A 22,900-nucleotide genomic window follows, 5' to 3' on the forward strand; every position below is an offset into this window, starting at 1 on the left:
CTCAGCCAAATATTAATTAGATCATGTTTTTCACAGGGAATTCTCTGCTTTGTGATTAGTGAGATGATCAGTGTTATTTTAGATAAATAACTCTGTTTTGAGTGAGATGTATTATGTTCTTTACCTGCAGCTGTAAGGTGCCTCTGAGCATACAGTGGCATGCCTGTTCTTCCTGTCTACCATCCTATATCATCAGCCTTCACTATATTTGAATAAACAGAAAACTTCAAAGTGACCGAGTTGTTGTCAGTCTGGCCTAATGGCTGGAGTGTAATATAATTTTTTTACCTTAAGAAAAATTTCTTAAATTTCTTAAATTACAATTTCACAAACCTTTTCCCTTTCTTTATCAAAACCCTTATGTACCCATAAAAGGTGATCAATGGGGATGCTGGACTAATGCTGCTACTGAGCTTAAGTATCATCCTGTTGACTCCTGCAACCAATCATGGCACAGTCAACTGGACAGTTTCTATCAGGGTCAGCTGCACTTATTAGGTTGCCAGGGGATTAGCTCTGCTGCAGGCTAGCTCTGATAGATCTAAGGTCACAATGTGCCACTTTAAAAAGATGTAATCCTCACAAGGACTCTTACAAATATTTGATCTTTGGGACTTCATTTCTAGTAATTTTATTCTTAAAAAAAAAAGAAGTCCAGTATGATTTTGTCCTCCCCCAACACACATACTTAAATACAGTTTGTGTGCATATCTGAAGTGATTGTAAGCAGATGTTTAAATGGACAAGACAGATAAAGGATGGGAAGGAAAGAGAGTCACAAAAGGTGAAATAATTTGCCTAAAGTCATATGGTAGGTCAGTACCAGAACTGGAAATAGAACCCAGGTTTCTTGACTCTGCCCTGGTCACAAGACCATAAACATTTCTGCATTAGACTAACTAGGCTTCCTGAGTTGGATTATCAGACCTAATAATTAAGCAGAGTACTTGTAACTTTGAGTACTTCTAACAGCATATAAGTACCACAGTGAAACTTAGAAAAATAATAGATTAGCTAGATAAAATACAAAAGAAAAAAAAGACCTCAACAAACAAAACCAGTTGAGTTGAAAATCTTGAAACTCCATATATCTTCCATAGAGAAGTGTTTCTTGATGTATAAAATCCTTCATGGGGGGCAGATCCTAACCTACTAACAACTAGCTCTGAAGTAGCTCTGTGGAAATAAATCAATCTATGTTGATTTACCCCAGGTGAATTCTCTAGCCCATGAGTGCACAGTCGTGACACCATTTTACAAGTACACTCTGGTTAGGCTGCTTGATCTAGCTTAGCCACCAGCCTCTAATTCATCCCCCATCTAAAAAGGTAAGTGTATGAGCACCATAGCTACCCTTTGGAGAGTTTCAGATAACAACACAGTGGTTCTTGATAGCTTTATTTCATGAACTAGACAAAAAGAACATATTTAATACAAAACAAGGCTGCTCTTGGTATTAGGCTCAAGAGACAACACTAGCCAGGCAGAATATATGCTCAGCTGGAAAATCCTTCAAATCCTCTTAATTTGAATACACCTGGAGCTCCACAGGCCTATCAAATTTTAAAGCCTATTTGTTAGACCTTACATGGATCTTTTGTAATGTGCTTCTTACATTAATGTTTTAAGAGTATTCAAAGAATATAGGTTTCTGTGTAAACATTTTTATTTTTAATCTCTCCTTGACTCTGTAACAAAGGTCAGACACTTTCTAAGGCCCTGAATAAGTGCAGAGTAACTGCTTCTGCTTCATAATGACTGGTGTATTTTTTTCTAACTCTCATCAGTATAAAAGAGGGCTTGGCATGTTTCCCTGAATGTGGGGAAGTAGGAGTGAGACAGAGGTGGTCCTACTAGGAAGAGATAGGTTTGAGGGGAGAAAGCCTAGGCCAAGGTACAGAGTTTGTTGTAGCCATCTACTATTAATAAAAGCAAACCCCAGGAAGGATAGGATTACCTCATGTTCAGAGCAGGGTGGGAACTCCACCTTCCACAAGCTCATTTTGTCTCCATCCGAATTACTTGTGAAGCCAGAGCCTAGTAAATTTCACTGTGGTAAAGAACAATGAGGAATCCGGTGGCACGGACTTACAGATTTATTTGGGCATAAGCTTTCGTGAGTGAAAACCCCACTTCTTCAGATGAATGGATTGTGGTGAAGTGCAGTAGCAGAGGAGGACTACCTACTTCCTCTCAAAGTATATTAGATTAAAAGCCCTAGCCATAACCACCCATTACATTACATACTGCATCCCAACACGTGGAACCCACTCCACCTAGACATCTGCCTTGAGACGTCCCTCAGTTCTGGCAAATGATGTGCTGTCAGAAGCTTTTCATTTTAGAACCACTGGTAGGTTAGATACAGGAGACAGCCTTTGGTCCAAGATTTTGCTCTGTTTATATTTCATAGCATTTTATTCTGGTTTTATGTTTTAATTAACAGGGAATTTCCCTGACTGTAAATAAAGACCAAAGATGGATTCATTATATCACAGCGTAGAGAGAGACACTTTTCATTCATTCACTGAGGATACATCTTGTTGAGAAGGGGTGTTTTATGAAAGGTTGGATCCTGGTTCCTGGAAAGCCAGTCAGCTCTGCAATAGACTGAACTTTGGCTGGGAAGAAGGGGGCGGGTGGGAGAGAGATCTACTTTATAAGACAGGAAAGGTAACTTCTATGATTAATATGTGTAGGTCCTAGTTCGCATTTTATGCTTTTGTTTGCATTGTAACAATTTGTTTCTATCATACTTTCTCGTTTCTAGTGGAACCCCTATTCTTTCTTAAATAAACCTTTTGTTGTTTTAAGTGTTCACAAGTGTTGTGTATTATACAAGAGCAGTGATTTAAGGTAAAACTGGTAAACTGGGGAGAAGAGGATCTGGGATTTCTGTGAGCAGCTTGTGTTGGGCTGACTTATAATGGAAATGCTTCAAAGAGACTCAGAGACTGGGGTGCACCTCTCATTCACGTACAAGCGAAGACAGGGCTGGCATAGCGTGAAGGGAGTGCTTGAATGGCTGACAGATGGGGGATGTTAGGGAGCTATCCCAGGCAAGACTTCCTCTTGCTGGAGGCAGGGGATAACAAGGTGACTCACAGTCCTGGGTATCCAGAGGATTGTCACATGACAGAGATTGTATTTTTTTTTTAAATTTGATCAGATGTTACAAAATGGGGACAGTGACACTCACTCATCTTACTGATGTAAAGCACCTTTCATCCCAAGATTGCAAAGTGCATTGCACACATGACGGAATTAAGCCACACAACTCCCGTGTGAGATAGGTATATATTATTCTTCCCATTTTAATTATGGGAGAAACAAAGGCACTGAGAAGTGCAAATGACTTGCCCTAGGTCATAAAATGAGCCAGGAATACAGTCCAGAACTCTTGACTATGTGCTGCCTACTAGCTCGCATTCCTTTCTTTTACTAAGTATTATTACAACTTCCTGGAGGATAAAATATTCACAAGGGGTTAGGGGCATAAGACTAACTTCCAAAGTCAGAGCAAATAGCTCTAAGAGCTCTCTGAGGAGGTAAAGCATTATGCTAGAGATTTCAGGGAATTGCTCTTCGCCTCTCCAAAGCAACAAGAATTTTATCCTGATGTGGGAGGAGAGATGTAGTAAGACATAAAAAGTCTACAGAGAGCTCTTGAAAGCATTTAGTTTAAATATATGCTAAAACTGGACTTTAGGCAGAAGGTTCTGAGAGGGATTTGCATTTGGGTAAAAAAATCTCCTACAAAGGATTTTAATACCATGAATGATCTTGAGCTCTTAAACCAAAGCATTGAATGTTGGATGTTGATTTGCATTTATGAAGGACTTCTTACACTGAGGCAAACTTGAGAAGCTTTATTTTATCTCTTTAACACTTCTGTGTTTTTCTTTCCCTCAGAACTTGGCTTTTCTAACTTGAGTCTGCAGTGAAGTTAGAATTCTATTTTTATTTGACATCAAAATCTGTTATCATGGGGGAAATTTATGTTACTATAGAATCAGCATTATGAGGCAGGATTGAATAACAGGAGAAAATGAGTGTAAACAACACTTGATCACAGTAGTCCCTCTGGCCTTGGAATCTGCGAACAATAGTGATCAAGAAAATATGTAATGGAGACTAAATAAATTTACTTGGGTCATTTGAAAGGGGCCATGCTTCTCAGACTGTGGCTTGGGCTACCTCTGGAATCCCCCTCATACAGATTGGGTGACAGGTCTATAGCACAGACAAGAAAGTAGTGTAAAATACTGTAAACAATGCTGGCAGTAAGCTGTACTGTTTTGCTGTTACTTTGACCTATGGGTTTGATAGGGAAGAATTCAGCAGAGACCTGCCCACTTCACTTGTGGAACTATGACCCTGAAGAGCGTCTGTGAAGAGCATTAGGAAGATATTTCATACTATGAAGGTGGCTATGGGTACGTGCTTAATGTTAAGCACATGCTTAGGTGCTTTGCTGAACTCGGATCATATTTCCTTAGTATTTGTCCTGACTCCTAACTAAATACATTTTGTTGTTTCCCAGTGTATAGATCCACTTTATTAAGTGATCTATAAATACGGAAAAGTGCCTTTTCTTTATGTATTTTTTCCTTGCTGCTTATTTTTATTATATTAGAAAATCAAATCTTGTCTAAACTGTATTTCCTCGAAGACATCATGGCCAACTGAAGAACAGTTGGATTATAACATCAAAAGTAATGAGTGAAATTGAAAGAACAAGGATTATTTTAGACTCTTTACATTTTTGTTGCTCTTTGTTAATATTTAATTAACTCAAATGATTGACAAGCTCTTGAGAAAAAAAGTTTTCATAGTAAAAGAGTCAAGCCCCAACTCCTTAAATGTGCAGGATGGGAAAGCTCCCGCACCAGTTCTATATTCCTTTGCAAAGTTCTCCGGCAAAAACAGTGAAGACAACACATTATTTCCTGATATAGCTAAAGCAAAATATATAAGCCTCTTTTATAATCATGAACATGTTAAAAAAAAGTCACAAACCCAATATATTTTCCTTTTCAGGTAACTTTTAGAAAAGTTTTCCTAACTGCAAATTCCAAGATTAAATTTAGCAAGTAAAGCAATATAGGATTTTGCATGTTTGAAAAGCTTTAAAGCCTCAACAATTATTACAAGGGCATTTAGTTTCTTTTGAAGATCCACAGGGTTTACAGTTATATAGTGACTGAGGATGTAAATGACGATGTTTGAATTAATGAACTGTATTTATTTCTTACACTCAGTATACAGGGATCAATGTAGCTCTGAATGTTATATTTCAGTTGGAGAATTGGATTCAGAATAAATTCCACTTAAATAGGCCAAAATATGAAGGAGGAAAAACAAATTGAATGGGACTCTTCAAATCATTTTCTCCAACATTTGAGTCATCACTTATTGTTACATATTAAGAGCTCCATGAAAAATCAAGAGGGAAAACAAGGAATGTTTCTTGCAGTACTATAGGTGCTCCTTGAAAAGGTACAATATGTGCCATTACATATCTGCATACTAACTAGGCAGTTGTGTACCAATGTTCTCTATTGGTGTTACCATTATTATTACAGTACTGGAGTATGATAGACTAACATAACTAAGCCACTGCAGCTTTGCCTTTATTTATTCAGGTGGCAAATAAAGAAAAGAAATGGTAATTACCGACAAGAATATGAAGAGTGTTAGTGCCAAAAAATGAGAAATATTATTTAGGGTAGTCCAAAGGAATGTAACTAAGAACAAAGGACTGAAATTAAGAAAATGGCAATTTAGTTTGAATGGAGAAGACTGATTTCAGTTCCATAAGTGTCAAATCTGGAGAAACTTCATTAATTTCATTGGGGTTTGCTCCTTGTGTAATTGAGATAAGAATATTTCACAATACCGGGGGGAAATCATAATCCAAAGATCTGTGTCTGTGGAATATATTCCCAAGGGAAAAATGGGAGATATTTAAAACTAGACTAGAAAATATACTGAACAATAAATACCATATAAAATATAATACATAAGGATATAATAGATGAGTCAGTTGGCCTTTTCCATCTCTAACTTCTACCATTCTACATACAAATTGTCATTGTTAATGTGTCGCATGCTGCAGAAAGTATAAATCTTACCAAAATACTACATGTGGCTCTCCAGGTGGGAATGGCAATCAGAGTGAACTATCATGGTCACTCAGGGATTTAGTGGCTTCATTCTTTTGTGCCATTAAAATAGGATGATTATAAGCTTAGTTATCATTATAACATCCAGGCCCATGAAGATGGTGTAGCTCAGTGGTCACCAACCTTTCTGTGGGAATAGCATATTCCTATTCCCAGAAGACTGTGGCGGGCACCAGACACCCTGCCGCTGAAATGCCGCTGAGAAGTGGCATCAGCAAGAAGTGTTGCCACCGAAATGCCACCGAGAAACAGCAACACTTCTTGACAGCATTTTGACGGCATGGTGTCCTGCGGGCGCACACAACTGCCCCAGCGGGTGCCGTTGTGCCCGCAGGCACCACGTTAGGGACCCGTGGTGTAGCTATTTTCTTCCATGTGTGAAGGTACCGTTCACTTTTGAGACACATGAAAGTAATCTGTGAAACATGTGACTACAAGAACCAGAGGGAGGAAAAGACCAACTAGTGAAGGAGAAATAGAGTTCAGGTACAGGTTTGCTGAGTTGGAAAAATGAAGAAGGAGCCCAGCTGATAGTAACAGAAGGTGGGAAGGCAAGGAAGAAGAGAAGAGTGGCTAGTGCTACAGGAAGAGGGGAAGACTAAATGGAGATAGACAGTATTGGAGCCCTAGGAGGATAGAGGATGAATTGGCAGAAGATTGCAAGAGAGACCAAAAAACAAGAGGACTTGCAGCCAGAAAGAACAGGAGGAAGGCTGGAGAATCACACCAACACCAGGAAAAGACAGGTTTATATGATTAGAAAACTCCTTACTAAGAAGAACAGACCTGTCACCATAGCTGATCCAGAGGACAGAATGGTGTGGTGTCTGCCAGGAGCTAAGATACGGGATGTGGACCTGAGGCTGAAGAGGATCCCAATGGAAGCAGGAAAGAATCCACTGATTCTCTTTCACAGGGGAACAAATGATACTACTGGGTCCTTGCTGGAATGTAAAAAAGGAGACTATGCCAGGCTGTGAAAGACACTTAAAGAAATGGAGGCTCAGGTGATCTTCAGTGGATTCTACCTGTCCCTAGAGGAGGAGAATGAAGGTGAGATAAGACTGTGATGGTTAACAGATGGCTCAGGCAATGGTACTATAAGGAGGCCTTTCGGATGTTTAAAGGCATTCATGGGCAGAGGACTGTTCTTATGGGATGGACTGCACCGGAGTAGGGAGGAAAATTGGCACAACTGATTAAAAGAGCTTTAAACTAGGAACTGGGGGAGACAGATGGGAGATGTTCAAGTAATCTCTATGCCTGAGCCTAACATTGAGCAGGAGGAAAATCAAGATAGAAAGAATATAGCAATGAAGAAAGGAATAGCAGTGGGTAGGAGAATGGACATTAAGAGGAAAGATAGTACTAATACCAATGAATCTAACAATCAGGTAGGCAATACAGTCCGTATCTAATCAGCTGAGAAATCTGGGTGAAGCCAAGCGGAAGTAACTAAGATGTCTGTGCACCAGTGCAAGGAGCCAGGGTAACAAAATGGAGGAACTAGAACTACTGGTGCAGGAAGTGAAACCAGATATTAGAGGGACAACAGAAACATGGTGGAATAGTCGTCATGACTGGAGTACAGGCTCTGAAGGCTATGTGCTGTTCAGGAAAGACAGAAAAAGGTAAAGGTGGTGGAATAACATTTTATATTAATGCTGAGGTAGACTGTAAAGAAATTAGGAGTGATAGAATGGATGAAACAGAGTCTGTTTGGGTCAAAATCATTTGGGAAAGAAAGCTACCAGAGGCATCCATGGGACAGTGCTTGGACTATGCTACTGACCCTCAGGATCTGATCTGGATAGGGACAGAGACCTCTTTAATGTTTTTAATGAAATGAAAACTACTGGGAATTGTGTGAATATGGAATACTTTAACTTCCCAGATATATATTGGAGGACAAGTACTACTAATAATACTATGGCCCAGATGTCTTCTCAAACAGTTGCTGAACCTACAAGAGTTGATGCCACTTTAGATTTGGTGTTGGTGGGTAGTGAGGACCTCAGAGGAGAAGTGTAGAGATTGTAGAGGACAAGTGACCATGAGCTAATTCAGCTTAAGCTAAATGGAAAGATGGAAAGACCCAAGTTGCAGATCTATTTTGTTTATTTCAAAAGAGCAAACTAAAAAATTAACAAAATTAGTTAGGGAAGTAGACTGGACTGAAGAACCCAAGGATCTGAATGTGGAGGAGGCTTGGAATTTCTTTAAGTCAAAGTTGCAGAAACTATCTGAAGCCTGCATCTCATGCAAGGGGAAAAATGTAGGTAGGGGTTGCTGATGAAGCTGGATAAGCAAGCATCTCAAACAGGTGATTAAGAGAAAGCAGAAAGTTTAAAAAAATGGTAAATGGGATGAAGCAATGAGGAAAGCTGCCTCTTGGATGTCACAAAGTGTAGGGAACTTCCAAAAGCCAAGCAGAGTTGGACCTTGTAAGGGAAATTAAAGCCCATAGTAAAAGGTTCTATTGCCATATAAATAAATAAGAAAACAAGGAAAGAAAAAGTTGAACTGCTAATCACTGAGGAGATTAAAGATTATCCAGGCATGGCCTAACACCTAAAATATATCTTTTGCCTCAGTTTTTAATAAGGGTAATGAAGAGCTTAGGTGTAGTGGCTAATGGAAATAAGGATATGGAAGCACAATTTACCACATCCGAGGTGGAAGTCAAATTCAAACAGCTTAATGGGACCAAATCAGGAGCTCCAGATAATCTTCATCCAAGAATATTAAAGGAACTGGCACATGAAATTGCAAATATAATAGCAAGGATTTTTAATGAATCTGTAAATTCAGAGGTCATACTCTATGACTGGAAAATTGCTAATATAGTTCAGATTTTTAAGAAGGGGTGGGGGGAGTGATCTGGGAAACTACAGGCCTGTTACTTTAACCTCAATTGTATGCAAGGTCTTGGAACAATTTTTGAAAGAGAAAGTAGTTAGGGACATAGAGGTAAACAGTAATTGGGATAACATACAACATGGTTTTACAAAAGATAGATCATGCCAGACCAACCTGATTTCCTTCTTTGAAAGAGTAACTGATTTTTTTAGACAAAGGAAATTGAGTAGGTCTAATCTATCTGCATTTCAGTAAGAGATTCCCAGTTTCACATGGTGTAGTGAGGCAGTGTGGGTCCCCAGAGAGAGAAGAGCCCCTCCAGATACCAGAGTGGGCAGAGCCAGGGAACTCTGAGCCCGCTCCCCAGAGGGACAAGCATGGCACAGGAAGTATAAAGGCCCGACCCCAGAGCTCACTCGGAGGGTAGCCACCAGGGAGACCAGATGCCTCCAGCCTACCTCCTGGTTGGGAAACCCCAGTGACCTGTGGCGGACCCAAGGGCTGGTTGGGCCTGCCCTAGGCCAGCTACCCAGAGGAGTTGCCGAGCCTGCCTGGCACCAGCGATCCCGAGGAACCCATAGTGCTGGACCCCCCTGAAGACACAATCCTGACCCAGGTACCTCCAGAGGGGGAGTCTGGAAGTAGCCCGGGGGCAGCCGACCCTGTCTGGCTGCGACACTGACAGAACCCATGTCAGTGTGTTGCAGCCAGGATCCCCACTGATGCAGCAGCGGGTCTTCTGCTGCTGCTAGGGCCCCAGGCTGGGACACAGTGGAGTTGGACGGCCTGTGCACCCCCTGCCACCCAAGTCGTGGGTGGCAGCCTCCCCCACTCCCAGGCCCTTCACACCTAGGGCCTGGGCTCACTGTTTATGTACTGCTATTGCTCGGTCCCTACATGAGGGCCTGAGAAACTGATTCACCCTTGCCCTGTCCTGACCAAAGGCCTGGGCTTAAGACTAACTGTTTATTTCTGCTCTTACAAAGCTCGTGGAGGAAGACTCCTGCGGCCAGACTAATTCCCTGCTAGACCTCCTCCTGAACTTAGTGGGGTGGTGGGGGACCCCGCCGCCCCAGAGAGAGATGAGCCCCAGCTAACCTCTCTACACATGGGAAATTATTAGTTAAATTGGAGAAGATGTGGATTAATCTGAGAAGTGAAAGGTGGATAAGGAACTGGTTATCTGGCCCATTGTTTTGCTTTGACTGTTTTGGAATTAAATGCGTTTCCAATGATAAAATATTCAGTAACAATATGCAGGGATATACTTGGTGACTTAGCTATTTTGGGTTTATTACATGTCTTGTGACTATTTTTTTTTCTTTTGGTGGGTGTTTCAGTACAGTAAAAATCTTCTTGCTATATATTTTCTTATTAAAAAATATTTGAAGCCCAGAATCAGTTGTGCACTCCAGGTTCCAACAAGACAACGTGAAGGGTGTCATGCTGTGTGATATATAATCCTCCTTGAAAAAATCTGTATTTTCGGGGGTGGGGGGGTGGGGGAAATGACAAATTAAAATGTTAGTTGCACTCAGAAATTTTCACAAATTTTTCCAGCTTATCAACATAATGGAAACAAAAAAAAAAATGTTTTTCAAAAAGTTTTTCCTCTCCAAGGGCAAGATACCTTATTCCAATTGCCAATAATTTTAATGATCATCTTAGCTAAAATTCCCTTACTGCTGCTTCCAATGGATTTTATTAGTAGTATTTAGGATCTTGGCCTTATACAGATGTGTAGCATTGCTAATTCAGTTATCATGAACCACTAGTTAAAGGGAACTTTTAACTGACTTCTGTGGACATAGGATTAGGTCTCTTCCATTCAACCTGGAGCTCCAATTTTGATGGCAGCTGGGATGAAGTTATCCTTGTACTCGGGGCCCAATCCTACCCCTGGCTACACTGATGTAAATCCTTAGCAGTGCAACAGCTATCCAGAGCAGAGGAAACTGGGTGAAATCTATGGCCTTCAGAAGGTCAGACGAGACGAACTAATGGTCCCCGCTGACCTTAAACTCTATGACTCTCACCCATTTGCTTTTTTCCTCCACTTTCTTCCTCTGGAAGAGGAGGAAAAATGAGTGTGCATAAGGGGGAAACCCCTGCAAAAAGTGAATGTGTAATAATGAGGAAAGCAGACAGAGGATGGGGAGTTTTAAAGCTGAAGCATAAACCATCTAGTAGAGAGGAAACTTGGTACTTTTCACTTTGCAGAGTTTCCTCGAAATTGTTCCACTGGGTTGGGTGCAGGGCAGAGGCTTACTCTCCAATCAGTGATAAAAAGCCTCAAATCTTGAAAAGGTCCATATAGAAGCTTCTTACCTCTTCTCTATTGACTGGCCCACTGGTCACTGACAGCTTTCAAACATCACAGCTCCTCCAGGAGCCATGCTTCCAGAGTTTCCCCCTAAACCAGTGTTTCCTGAACTTGGGATGCCACTTGTTCAGGGAAAGCCCCTGGCGGGCCGGGCCGGTTTGTTTACCTGCCACGTCCGCAGGTTCGGCTTATCGTGGCTCCCATTGGCTGCGGTTTGCTGCTGCAGGTCAATGGGGGCTGCGGGAAGTGGCACAGGCCAAGGGACGCGGCAGGTAAACAAACGTTAAGTGCCAGCAATCTGGTTCCATTTTGGTTTAGGTGGAGCCCATCCTTCCTGTATAGGCTCCCCCATCCCAAAAAGTTCCCGAGTAATAAATCTAATCCCTTCTCTCTACACCATCATCTCATCCATGCATTGAGACTCTGCAATTCTGCCTGTCTAATTGGCCCTGCATGTGGAACTGGGAGCATCTCAGAGAATCCTATCATGGAGGTCTTGGACTTCAATCTCTTACCTAGCAGCCTAAATGTGGCCTCCAGGACCTCTCTCCTATCCTTCCCTATGTCATTGGTACCTACATGTACCACAACCACTGGCTCCTCCCCAGCACTACACATACATCTATCTAGATGTGTCGAGAGATCCGCAACCTTCGCACCAGGCAGGCAAGTCACCATGTGGTTCTCCCAGTCATTGCAAACCCAGCTATCTATGTTTCTAATGATGGAATCGCCCATTACTAATAACGGTCTCTTTCTAATAGCTGGAGTTCCCTCCCCCGGAGAGGTATCCAGTTAAAAAGTGCTCCAAAATACACCAAAGACAATACTTGGTATTTATTTAGGGACTTTTATCCAAGGTGATTTGGATAAACCTTAGTGAACAGAACCTCAGACACCCCTATCTTACAAATGAGAAAACTGGGGGACAAAAATGTTTGTGTCAACATTTTCAACCTCACATGTCTAAAGTTAGCCCCTCAAATCTGTATTTAGGCTAGGATTACCAAAGGAGCCTAAGGAAGTAAGTTACATTTTAATGTGATTTGGGCACAACTTTCATAGGCCCCTTTGCAAATTCCAGCCCTAGTCACTTTGGTCAAGATGTTCAAAAATAGGAGTCCAATGTTAAAATCCTAAATCCATATTTAAGCATCTTTTCAAAAATGTTAGATATTCAATTGCTCTCACTGAGGTCAATAAAAATTGAGCATTATCACTTTTGAAAACAATTACCACTTATTTAGGTGCCTAAATATGGATTTAAGAGAATAAATTTAGGCTTCTATTTTGGAAATATTGCCTGAGATTTTTCAAAGGAGCCTATTGGATTTAGGTACCTAATCTCATTGAAATTCAGTTGGAGTTGGGTGCATAAGGAGGAATTTTCTAAATTACCTGCATGATTTAGGAGCAGAAGTCTTACTGGCTTTTCTCTTAGGAGCCTTTGAAACTCCCATCTTAACTGTCTCAGGTTCCTTTGAAAATCGCAGCCCTTGGCATCAAATAAAAGTGGCCTAATTTTCAGAGGTGCTGAGCAATCCATACCTGCCACTGACTTCAATGGCACCCAAGTTTGAAAATGTTGGTCTAAATTTTAAGTCATTTGCCCATACTCACATAGAGAGTCATATGACAAGCTATGACTAGAATCAAGAACTCCTGACTCCCATTCCCCTGCTACGTTTAACAGGGTATATGTGTTGTTTACTGTTGTCAGACATACCTGATATGATCATTTCCTTGCCAATTCAATGTTTTCATGTGTGGCATTAAATCTTAAAGCGCCTCTTAGTCTCCACCTTTATAGTGTATGCCAAGTTTTGGCTTATTACAAATGTTTAAATCTGAGCTATGAATTCCAAAACAATCAGTTTGCAAATAAACCATGACATATGAAAGTGCCGGTGAGTGCAGGAAATGTTGATTATCAAAAGGTCCAGAGAGCTGAAACCCATGAGCTCCCAAAAGTTCAGATGTTTATACCAAATTATGCATATCCTCCACGTTTGTGAGGCTGCCAGGTTTGCCTGGAAATCTTACGAAAGCCATCTTTTTCACTGTATTTCAACAGTTCTCCTTCTGGTCCTATCACAGAAACACCAGTATACCAAAATAAGGAGTAATAAATAGAGGGAAATAAGTTAAACAAACTTAAAAAAAAAGTTTGGTTTGGGTTCAATTTATGTTTTGGCCAAAAGTTTGGATAATTTTTTATTTTACCCAATCCTAATAAGTGTTCTCTTTAACCCCACAAATGGCCCATATTTACATTTCAATGGAGCCGAAAGATACTTGCCACTATAAGGGCATCACTTTTCTAGATATGTTCTAAAATATCCAGATATCACCAATGTGCTTAAATTTCTAATAGCAGCAAAATTACTGTTTTAGAGCTCTGAGAACAAATTGTACAATGCAATTGGTATTGAAATTTAAGGGCCAGGTTCTCAAGGTTGGTTATAACTCTTTTGTTCCACTCAGATGGCATAAAGAGGCTGTAATATCCAACTGAAAATTCCACTGATTCAAGGGAGCTTCCTGCTAATGAGTCTGTTCTACTACCAATTCTCCGCCCTTTGCCCCGCCCACTACTGGATTATGCCAATCCCTCACTAAAGTAGGGTTCACCAGAGACCCTAAACCAGGGGAAAACTGTATCCCTGCATCCAACTGAAATCAGCTCTCTGACACCCTCTCTCCTGAGCCAAGATGTGATCTGCTTCTAGGTATTACTGACCAAAATGTCTTCCTCTTATTAAACAAGCAATGATGCAACATTTTAACAGCCTGATATAACTGTGTTTGTCCTCTTGTAGAACATAGTTCTACAAAAGGACACACAAAGAACATCAATGATATTTCATACACAATGTTACGAATATGGGTCTTATGTCTTCAACACAATGGTTCTTGGACCTCAATATCTGACTAGCAAATCTGCATGGATTTGTGTGGTCCAGCCTAACACTTTTATGTTCTTCTCACATGGAACTTAAGTACAGCCCATCTGCAATATTGAGCACTGGGACATCATTGGTCTGAATTCACTCACAGCTTTGTGAGAAGTACAATTATGGCTTCTGGTGAAGTGAACGCTGAGGCTTATTTGAACAACAGCCTTTGAGCTGTTTCTTGCAATCCCGTTAAGGTGGTAGATAAAGCCTGAATATGTTAAGCACCACTCTCCTCCCGCTCCCTCCCCCCCGCCATGCAACTGAAATAGTTTCCTAATTAGATACTAGGAGTATGATGTACCACCTCAGTGTAGTAGATCAGGTCATGCTGCCAACAGCCAATGGTGTTGGAGGTAGGGGGAATGATTTTTGCCTTGGTGGGCCATCCAGCAATTAGGGGGAAAAGTAGGCTGTAAGAAACTGCAGAGTCACTACGTGGTCCTTGACGAACAAGACCACCTTCCTCCTACAGGATATGTCTACACTGGGGCTGGAAAATGTCTGGTTTTGGGCAGCTAGTCCCTCCCACTGATCATGCCACCATGACTACACTGCTGTTTTCAGCACGCTACCTCAGTTTTGTCTGGAAGTTACACTTCCAACTCCAGTGTGGACATAGCCACACAGATGCTTAGAAGAGGACCTATAAAGTAAGAGGCAGAGAGGGCTCCAAAGCCAAGTGTCATAGGACTGGACTGAATACCAGACATGGGGACTTCTGTTACTCTTTTTTGCTTACAGTAGCTTTCTTTGATTTCTAGTTATATGGTGAGATCTTCTTAGTGTAGCTCCATTGAAGTCAATAGAAAAATACGAATTTACATTAGCTGGAGGTCTGGCTCATAAAATCTATCCCTTGGGAAAAAGTATTTACTGACTATAACTATATTTTGTTTCTGTGGAGTTGGTCCCCCAGTTTCATAGTGAGAGAGCAAGACAACCCCTGTTCCACCAAGCAGTTAGGAGAGGAGACAGCCCTGCCCTCACAATAGCCAGAAGAGAGGGAAGGAGAGTCAATAGCCCTCCCAGCGTTCAATAAGAAGCTGACCCAGAAGCTAGTGGAATGTCCATAGCAAAAAGCTTTTAAAATGGGCATACAAGTACAGTAATATTGGATCTATAATACTTCAAACATGACAGGATGTACACTTATGTAAATGTACATGCAAATTAGATACAGCTCTCAGGCTTCTGGCAAGTTGCCACTGAAGCCCTTGAGGCTGCAAACTGTTGATTTAGAACATTAATCTAACCACTTACACTAAAATGCATGCATTAAAATACTATTGAAATAATGTATGTATTGGAATATTTTTAAATAAGGTAAATATTGATACAAGCTTCATGTAACACCCTTAAACACTTGGCTTCCAGTTGGAAAATAGTATCAAGGATGCTATGGCTTGATATCTTTACTTGGAGAGTGTCAGATTGACAATATAATGTTGAGTTTTAATAGCAAGGTCTCCATCAATTCTGCACATATTGTATTCAAGATTAATTATATCACAATTAACTTGATTACATTCATCAGATATACTGGCACCAGTCCCTTCCTTGCACTGTACATTTGCATACTTGAGAAAACAACTGTTCTGCTTGAGATAACATTATTTTACCCCAGCTGATTAAAGATTTAAAAGAGACCTTCCCCCCCACCTTTGATGACATATGTTAGGTGTGGGATAGAATAGCTGATAAATTAGCAGCCTAATGCATCAGAAATTCAATCCTCCTCCTCCAGTCCCAATTAGACATCAGGGATGGACAGAAAATGTAATTTATCGCTATAATTTTCTTGCTGGGAATGTGAAAATTGATATACAAACTGATCAAGTGTTAATTGTTCTGAGTGCAATGGATATCACCTTCATGTTGTTATTCGAAGGATGAAGTGTACTTCATTAATATTTTCTGTTTCCTACAAATAAGCTGATTTCCCCACACACACACCTTTGGAAGCTTAGAGAGCAATGCCCCATCTGTGAATTGGAAGCTGCTTAGGAAATCTGCAGGAGGGACACCCACTCTTGCACAGATTAGGAGATAAGTAAGGATGAGATGCTCCCTATGGAACTCCTAAAGTGGATCAGCTGGGCTAATTCCTGCACACCTTACAAAGTCAGTATCAGCTTTTTCTTACTCCTAACCCCTTAAACAAGATGGAGGCAAAGATTTATAGGAGCCATTCTCTCAGCCCATTATTATTGCTGTTGTTGTTATAGTGGTCATCAAATATTCTGTAGCATTTACTAATGTGTTTAGGAGTGAACAATGCCTGGCAGTTCAAATGGTTTGTAGTGCATGATTTTTCAAAGTACAAACATTAGATTTTGTAGGTGATTAAGCAGGAATGAGAAATATAATCTAAATAAGGTGAGGATGGAGGCTTAATAAACAGATTTTGAAAGGGCATTCTTAGCATAAGGGGAATCAGTGACAGTCAGATATGTAGACCTGGCCTTTATGATGTTGAGCCTAAGTGGAAGAATAAAATATTTGATCTTGATGGATGGTGCATTAAGAAACCAGTGAAATGACTCTGTGGATGGTGCAGTCGAAGTGATGGCAAAAAGTTGATTTGGTGGCAGTATTGCACCTATATGCACTTGTATTAGCTACACGGTCTTTATTAACTTCACTTTTTGTAAGAAAATGAAGATGTATGTCAATTCTAATTTGTATGCACAGGGAATTTTCAGAGGCTCACAACTCACACACAACTTTCACCCAAACATCCAAGGATCCTCTTCCTCGGTAAGGTTTATTACTATGCTAAATTGCAGTTTTCTAACATTCAGCCAGTTTGGTAGGAGAGCTATTCAAAACAAGCTTGTCATTAGAGATGGTTGGAAAGTTTTTGTCAAGGGACCACAAAGCTCATCTAGTCTAACCCCCTGCCAAGATGCAGAAGTTGTTGTGTCTAAACCATCCAAGACAGATGGCTATACAGCCTCCTTTTAAAAACCTCCAATGAAGGCACTTCCACAACCTCTCAAGGCAGTCTGTTCCATTGACCTACTGTTGTTACAGTTAGGAAGTTTTTCCTGAGATTTAATCTGAATCTGATATACTGTAATTTGAACCCATTGCCTCTTGTTCATTCTTGCCACACAGGGCAGGACGTCTCCATCTTTTTTTATGGCAGCCTTTCAAGTATTTGAAGACTATCAAGTCCTCCCCTTAATCTCTTCTTTTCCAAACTAAGCATACCCAGTTCCTTCAGCCTTTGCTCATATGGCTTGCATTCTATCCTTTTGATCAACTGAATTTTGACTGAATTGATTATTATTATTATTTATTTTGCAAAATTCTATCAATTTTGATGACAATTTGTTTAGAAAAAGATTGGCAAAAAGTTTCAAAAATGTCCTGGAACAAAAAGTTATGATTTTCTTTTTCGTTTCAAATAACTTCCTTTCAAAATTGACTTTACTTTATATTTTTTTTAAAAAGGAGAGGGGGTCAAAATCAAAACTAAACATTCCAAATTTATTGAGACAAAATGGTTTTTATTGAGCCAAAATGAAATTAGTTATTGCTGAAGCTCAGTCTATGAAGCCCAGATGATTGCAGAGAAAAGCTTGAAAATATGATCCCTAAATGCTCAATAACCAGAAGGCAAAAACAAACATGGACAATGTATTATTTTTTTAAAAAATCTCTTGGTTTTTAAGTTAACCTTTTTCATTTCTAGAAGCTTCGCTTTTTTTTTTTTTTAAATGATTGTAGCTGGAAATACTTAAGTCTTCTGCAATTCTTTAACACTGTTGAAGTTTTGGAACAGTAGATGACGTTTCTTGCCACGGACTGCAGTAAAATTGCATGAATTACAGTGTTTAACTTGTATCCAGAGTTCTGATTTTATTTTTAATTTCCAGTAGTGCCTTAACATTATTTTAATGAACATTTTCCCTGAATTTATTTTTATCATTTCTATACATTGGTTTAAAGAAATGGGGAAAATATTACATATAATACTCATTTTAAAATCCGATGTACATTTAACAAACAAATCATGAAGCTGAAAATTGGGAAACTATGGCTGAGATTTTCAAAGCCATCTCAGAGATTTGGATGCTCAATTTCCATTAAATTTAATGTGAATTGTAACTCTAATTCTTGAATTTCCAACTTGTCAGTAATCCTTTTGTTTGTTTATTTTAATTATTTGATCCATTTCCAACATATCACATAAAACAAGGATTTTAGATCCTTTAAAAAATTATGGGGTGAATTTTTCACCAATTCTGGCACATTTATTTGATAAGGTGCCAGAGAATGTCATCAAGGAGCTAGCTCTAAATGTTCTGTCTCTAGCAGAGAAGGATTTCCCTGGCACAGGCCCTGTGTAAGACCGTTATAAGGCTGCTTTCAGAGGATCCCCTATCACTGACATAGGGAGTGGAGATTCTGAGCAACACTGTGTCCCATAGACAGACCAGGGAAGATGTTGTAACTTAGAAAAGTCTAAATTATCCAACATCTGGAGCACCTCAGGATTGGGAGTGCACAAACATGTCTTAAAGCCATCAAACCCACAGCTCCTCCTGGACTGTGAGGTCTGTAGAATTTCACCCATGCTATTTTAGGCCCTGATCCTGTATGATCTGCCACAGGTGCAGGGATCTGCCTGTGAGGTGGGTTTTGTAGAATTTGGACCCTATTCTAACTGCAACATCAATGCAATTTGTATAAATAAAATGGCTGAAATATAAGATCACAATGAGAGTTGACTGTTGTCACACACGATCTGATACCCATCTACTTTAAAAGAACCAAATGCAGTGTTTTGAAAACTTGTGGAGGGGGTGGGGGGACACCAAAACATATTTCCTTCCTTTCAGTGCTCTTTCATTCCAAATTTCAGTTAGCATTACGTTTTTCTAGTGAATAAAATGCTCTGAAAATGGAAATGTCGTGCAAATACTAACAGACCCCTCAATCAGTGTGATAGTACAGCATACATAATTTCATACATTGGTATTGTCACATATGACATTTACCATTTTCTAGAGGCCTGCTGCAGTTGATTACCTCAATCAGACATGTGTGATCTTGAACACCTTCTTTGTAATTTGCAGATGTGTTGATGGACTCTAGTTTCCATTTGTATGCATCTCATGAATGGTGATGGGATCCGGGGGTAACAAGGTGATTTTGTGCTGTTTGCTAAAAGCTTTGGTATATAGTTAGTACTCATTACCCAAGTCATTATCTCCATTTGCCAATATTTAATTTTTTGCTGATTTGTTTTGTGTGTCCTTTTAATATAAAGGAAAGGCCTCCTTTCTAAACCTCAAAGAGAAGTGTATTTTTCAATTTACTTCAGATCTGCATATTACATAATACTGTTTGAAGGACAAAAGTAATAAGACACTATGTACTATGATACTGTAAATAATCAACTAATATAGTTGAAAACCAGAAACTGGTAACTAAGGGCCTAATTCAAAGCCCCATCAAGTGAAGGAAAAGATTCCTGTTGACTTCAGTAGATTCTGGAGTAAACGCTTTATAATGAAGGCACCTTCTATTAAAAGTACAATTCAATTTGCTTCTCTGTCTGATAGGAAGTCCTGTCCCGAGAGAAGCTATTTCTGCTAAGTAAACTTACGCTAACCATTGCCATTAAATATGTGTATTATTTCTACGCTTGTTTTAAAAGCACAGCTGGACAGATGTACAAATGCATAGATATTGCTTCATACAATACATACACAGATAACCTACACTACAGGGAGGGAGGGATATTGAGCACTGGCCTGCTAAACTCAGGGTTGTGAGTTCAATCCTTGAGGGGGCCATTTAGGGATCTGGGCCAAAATTGGGGATAGCTCCTGCTTTGAGCAGGGGGTTGGACTAAATGACCTCCTGAGGTCCCTTCCCACCCTGATATTCTATGCTGAATCACTGGGGAAATCCTAAGGCAGTTGAGTAAGCAGGCTTGGGCACTGCTTTGTTCTGGAACATGAAAAGGATATATTTTTCAAAAACAGGTGTCTACGATCAAATGTATGGATGATGATGATGATAGATAAATAATCACTGGGAAATTGCAAATTGTGTGTCAGAGTATTTTTACACATTTATTCATTTCATAACAAGTCTGTTTTATCAGTGAAATCCCAGGCATGTCTGGTAAGGGGAGGATCTACTTAATCTGTGAAAATGTTTGCGGCTAGACTCCAGAGCGACTTCTCATACCTTGATGGCAGTGGAGGCAATTTGAATATGGTGAAGTCTACGGAGAGTACTGTCCCTGTCAATGAAGTAAGAGGCTGCCAGTTGGTGCAGAGTCTCCAGAGTCACAGAAGAACTGTTGGTGCTGGGATCACTTCCTTCTGATCGCTTACTCAGCTTCCGCTTGTCGACAAAAATTGTGAGTGACTCCTCTCCTGTATAAACAATATATTAAAACAATCAGTTACATCTTCCATATCTCTTATTTTGCCTGAACTATGTTGCAAGGCCAATGGTGTTAAAAGTTACTGTGTAAAGTTAAAAGAAAAGGAGTACTTGTGGCACCTTAGAGACTAACCAATTTATTAGAGCATAAGCTTTCGTGAGCTACAGCTCACTTCCTCAGATGCATATCGTGGATGGCACGATATGCATCTGAGGAAGTGAGCTGTAGCTCACAAAAGCTTATGCTCTAATAAATTGGTTAGTCTCTAAGGTGCCACAAGTGCTCCTTTTCTTTTTGCGAATACAGACTAACACGGCTGTTACTCTGAAACCTGTGTAAAGTTAGGCTCCTAAGAAAGAGAGTTCCGAAAGCATTAGTGGCAAGCATCAAACTCCCATGGAAGATAAGGGCCTAACTACTATTTGTGCCTTGAAAACACTCATGGGAGTTTAGGGCCTAACTGTTGTTTATGTCTTTGAAATTCTCCCTCTTAAGTCCATATTTAGGCATCTTAGACAGAACCCTAATTTCCAAAAATGCTGAGCACCAAGCATTTTCCAATGAAGTCCATAGGACTCTTCGGGTGTCCAGTGCTTTTGAGAATCAGGCCACTTGTCTAGTTGCCTCAGTTACCGAGGTTTGAAAATCTAGGCCTAAAAATGTAATACCATTCTTCTGGCACTTATTAGAAGTCAGAAGAGAGAGACAGTTTTCATATTTCTGGTTCCTTAATTGACTGTATAATAAGATGATAAAAACACAATAGGCCAAATTCAATCCTTGTGTACCTCCAATGTTTCCAGTGGAGTTACACCAGGAATGAGTTTCCTTCAAGGGATCCAACCTTACTTGCTTATCCTCAATATATATTTTTCTGCAGATTTAGTTTGCCTGAGAGCTAGATTTAGAGGCTGTCTCCAAACCTTTATTTTTATTGTATTAATTGCTTATACAAAAGAAAAATACCAGTATTATACTTTAGACCTGACTTTATTATTATTTATTATTTTTACTGTGTCTTTTCATACATCTTTACTGTGTCTTTTCTTCTCATCTGGACTGAAAGCTAGGTACCCTATTATGCACATGGACTGAAGTGTTTACTAGTAAATGTTGTATTGGAATCATCTAATATCGGGTGATTAAATTTTTAAAGGGTCGGGCATGACCAGTTCTTTCTTGCTGCCTTTGCACCACTGCAGCAACACAAAGCTGAGCTAAACCCAATGTAGTCAACAAATTAAGGTAAGTTTACAATTCCTTTGCATCACTACCACTGAATAGTGCAACACTGGTGGAAGAGGAATCTTGCCTCAGGCCTCTTTTACATAACATTCTGTAACTGGAAGAAAGACTTCCAAAGTGGAGCTATGTTTACAAATGCAAAAATAAGATCCAAGAGGACTGCTACATCAGAGCTTTACCTGTTCTCCTATTTCTTTCAGTTCCTTTTCGTATAGAAAAATCCTACAGGTTTTAGAAAATTATGTCCGTGCTATAGATTTCTGTAAGATTGTTAAAAAAACAAAACAGCCTCCCCCTGAATATCATTCTCTACTAAACTGTTAACGTAATTTCTATAGAGCCTTTTTTATAAGATTACTATTAAATTTTACAGGAAATTTCCCATAAGGTTCATGTTTGCTTCTCATGGAAGAGGTGTGTGGGTTTTGGTTTTTTTTGTTCGTTTTTTTTTAATTTGACACTTAATGATGATCTTTTGTTCTGTTGACTTCCACGCTTTTGTTCTGCTGACTTCCACGGGAAGAAGATTTCATGCTTAATTTTGTGATGGGTTTAAATGAAATCGTAAAATGCCACTGCAGAAAATAAAACTTAAAAGTAAGAATCTGATGGTGATGTAGTAACATTTACTCCTGTGCCACACAAGTCCAAGTTAATCAAAAACTCACCTTTCAAGTCTCTGGTTGCTAATTTTGGATTTTCAGAGATTAATCTGCCCATGAATTGAATGAGCAATACCAGTTCGCCTTAACTTTAGAAGCCAAATATCTACAGAGACTACTGTTTCCTCATTCCCAGTAGGGAATCTATCCCATTATAGTCAGAGTTGATGCTTGTACTAGTTTCATTGCATGCCCATCTGTTGTGATGGCATTATGCCCACTCACAAGATGGTATGCCAATTTCAAGTGGGCATATGTGC

General features: G+C 39.8%; 1 protein-coding gene across 4 annotated transcripts in view; it reads right to left on the bottom strand.

Moving 5' to 3' along the window:
• The window catches only part of BRINP3 (BMP/retinoic acid inducible neural specific 3), a 290,477-nt gene that overhangs the window by 97,540 nt on the left and 170,037 nt on the right, over positions 1-22,900 (bottom strand). For all 4 annotated transcript variants that reach the window (XM_073356709.2, XM_073356711.1, XM_073356710.2 and 1 more), the window contains one exon: positions 20,532-20,722. In XM_073356709.2, coding sequence (XP_073212810.1) covers positions 20,532-20,722 — 191 coding nt within the window. The remainder of the gene's footprint in view (positions 1-20,531; positions 20,723-22,900) is intronic.

This window comes from Lepidochelys kempii, chromosome 8 (genome assembly GCF_965140285.1).
Source record: "Lepidochelys kempii isolate rLepKem1 chromosome 8, rLepKem1.hap1, whole genome shotgun sequence".
Lineage (NCBI taxonomy): Eukaryota > Metazoa > Chordata > Testudines > Cheloniidae > Lepidochelys > Lepidochelys kempii.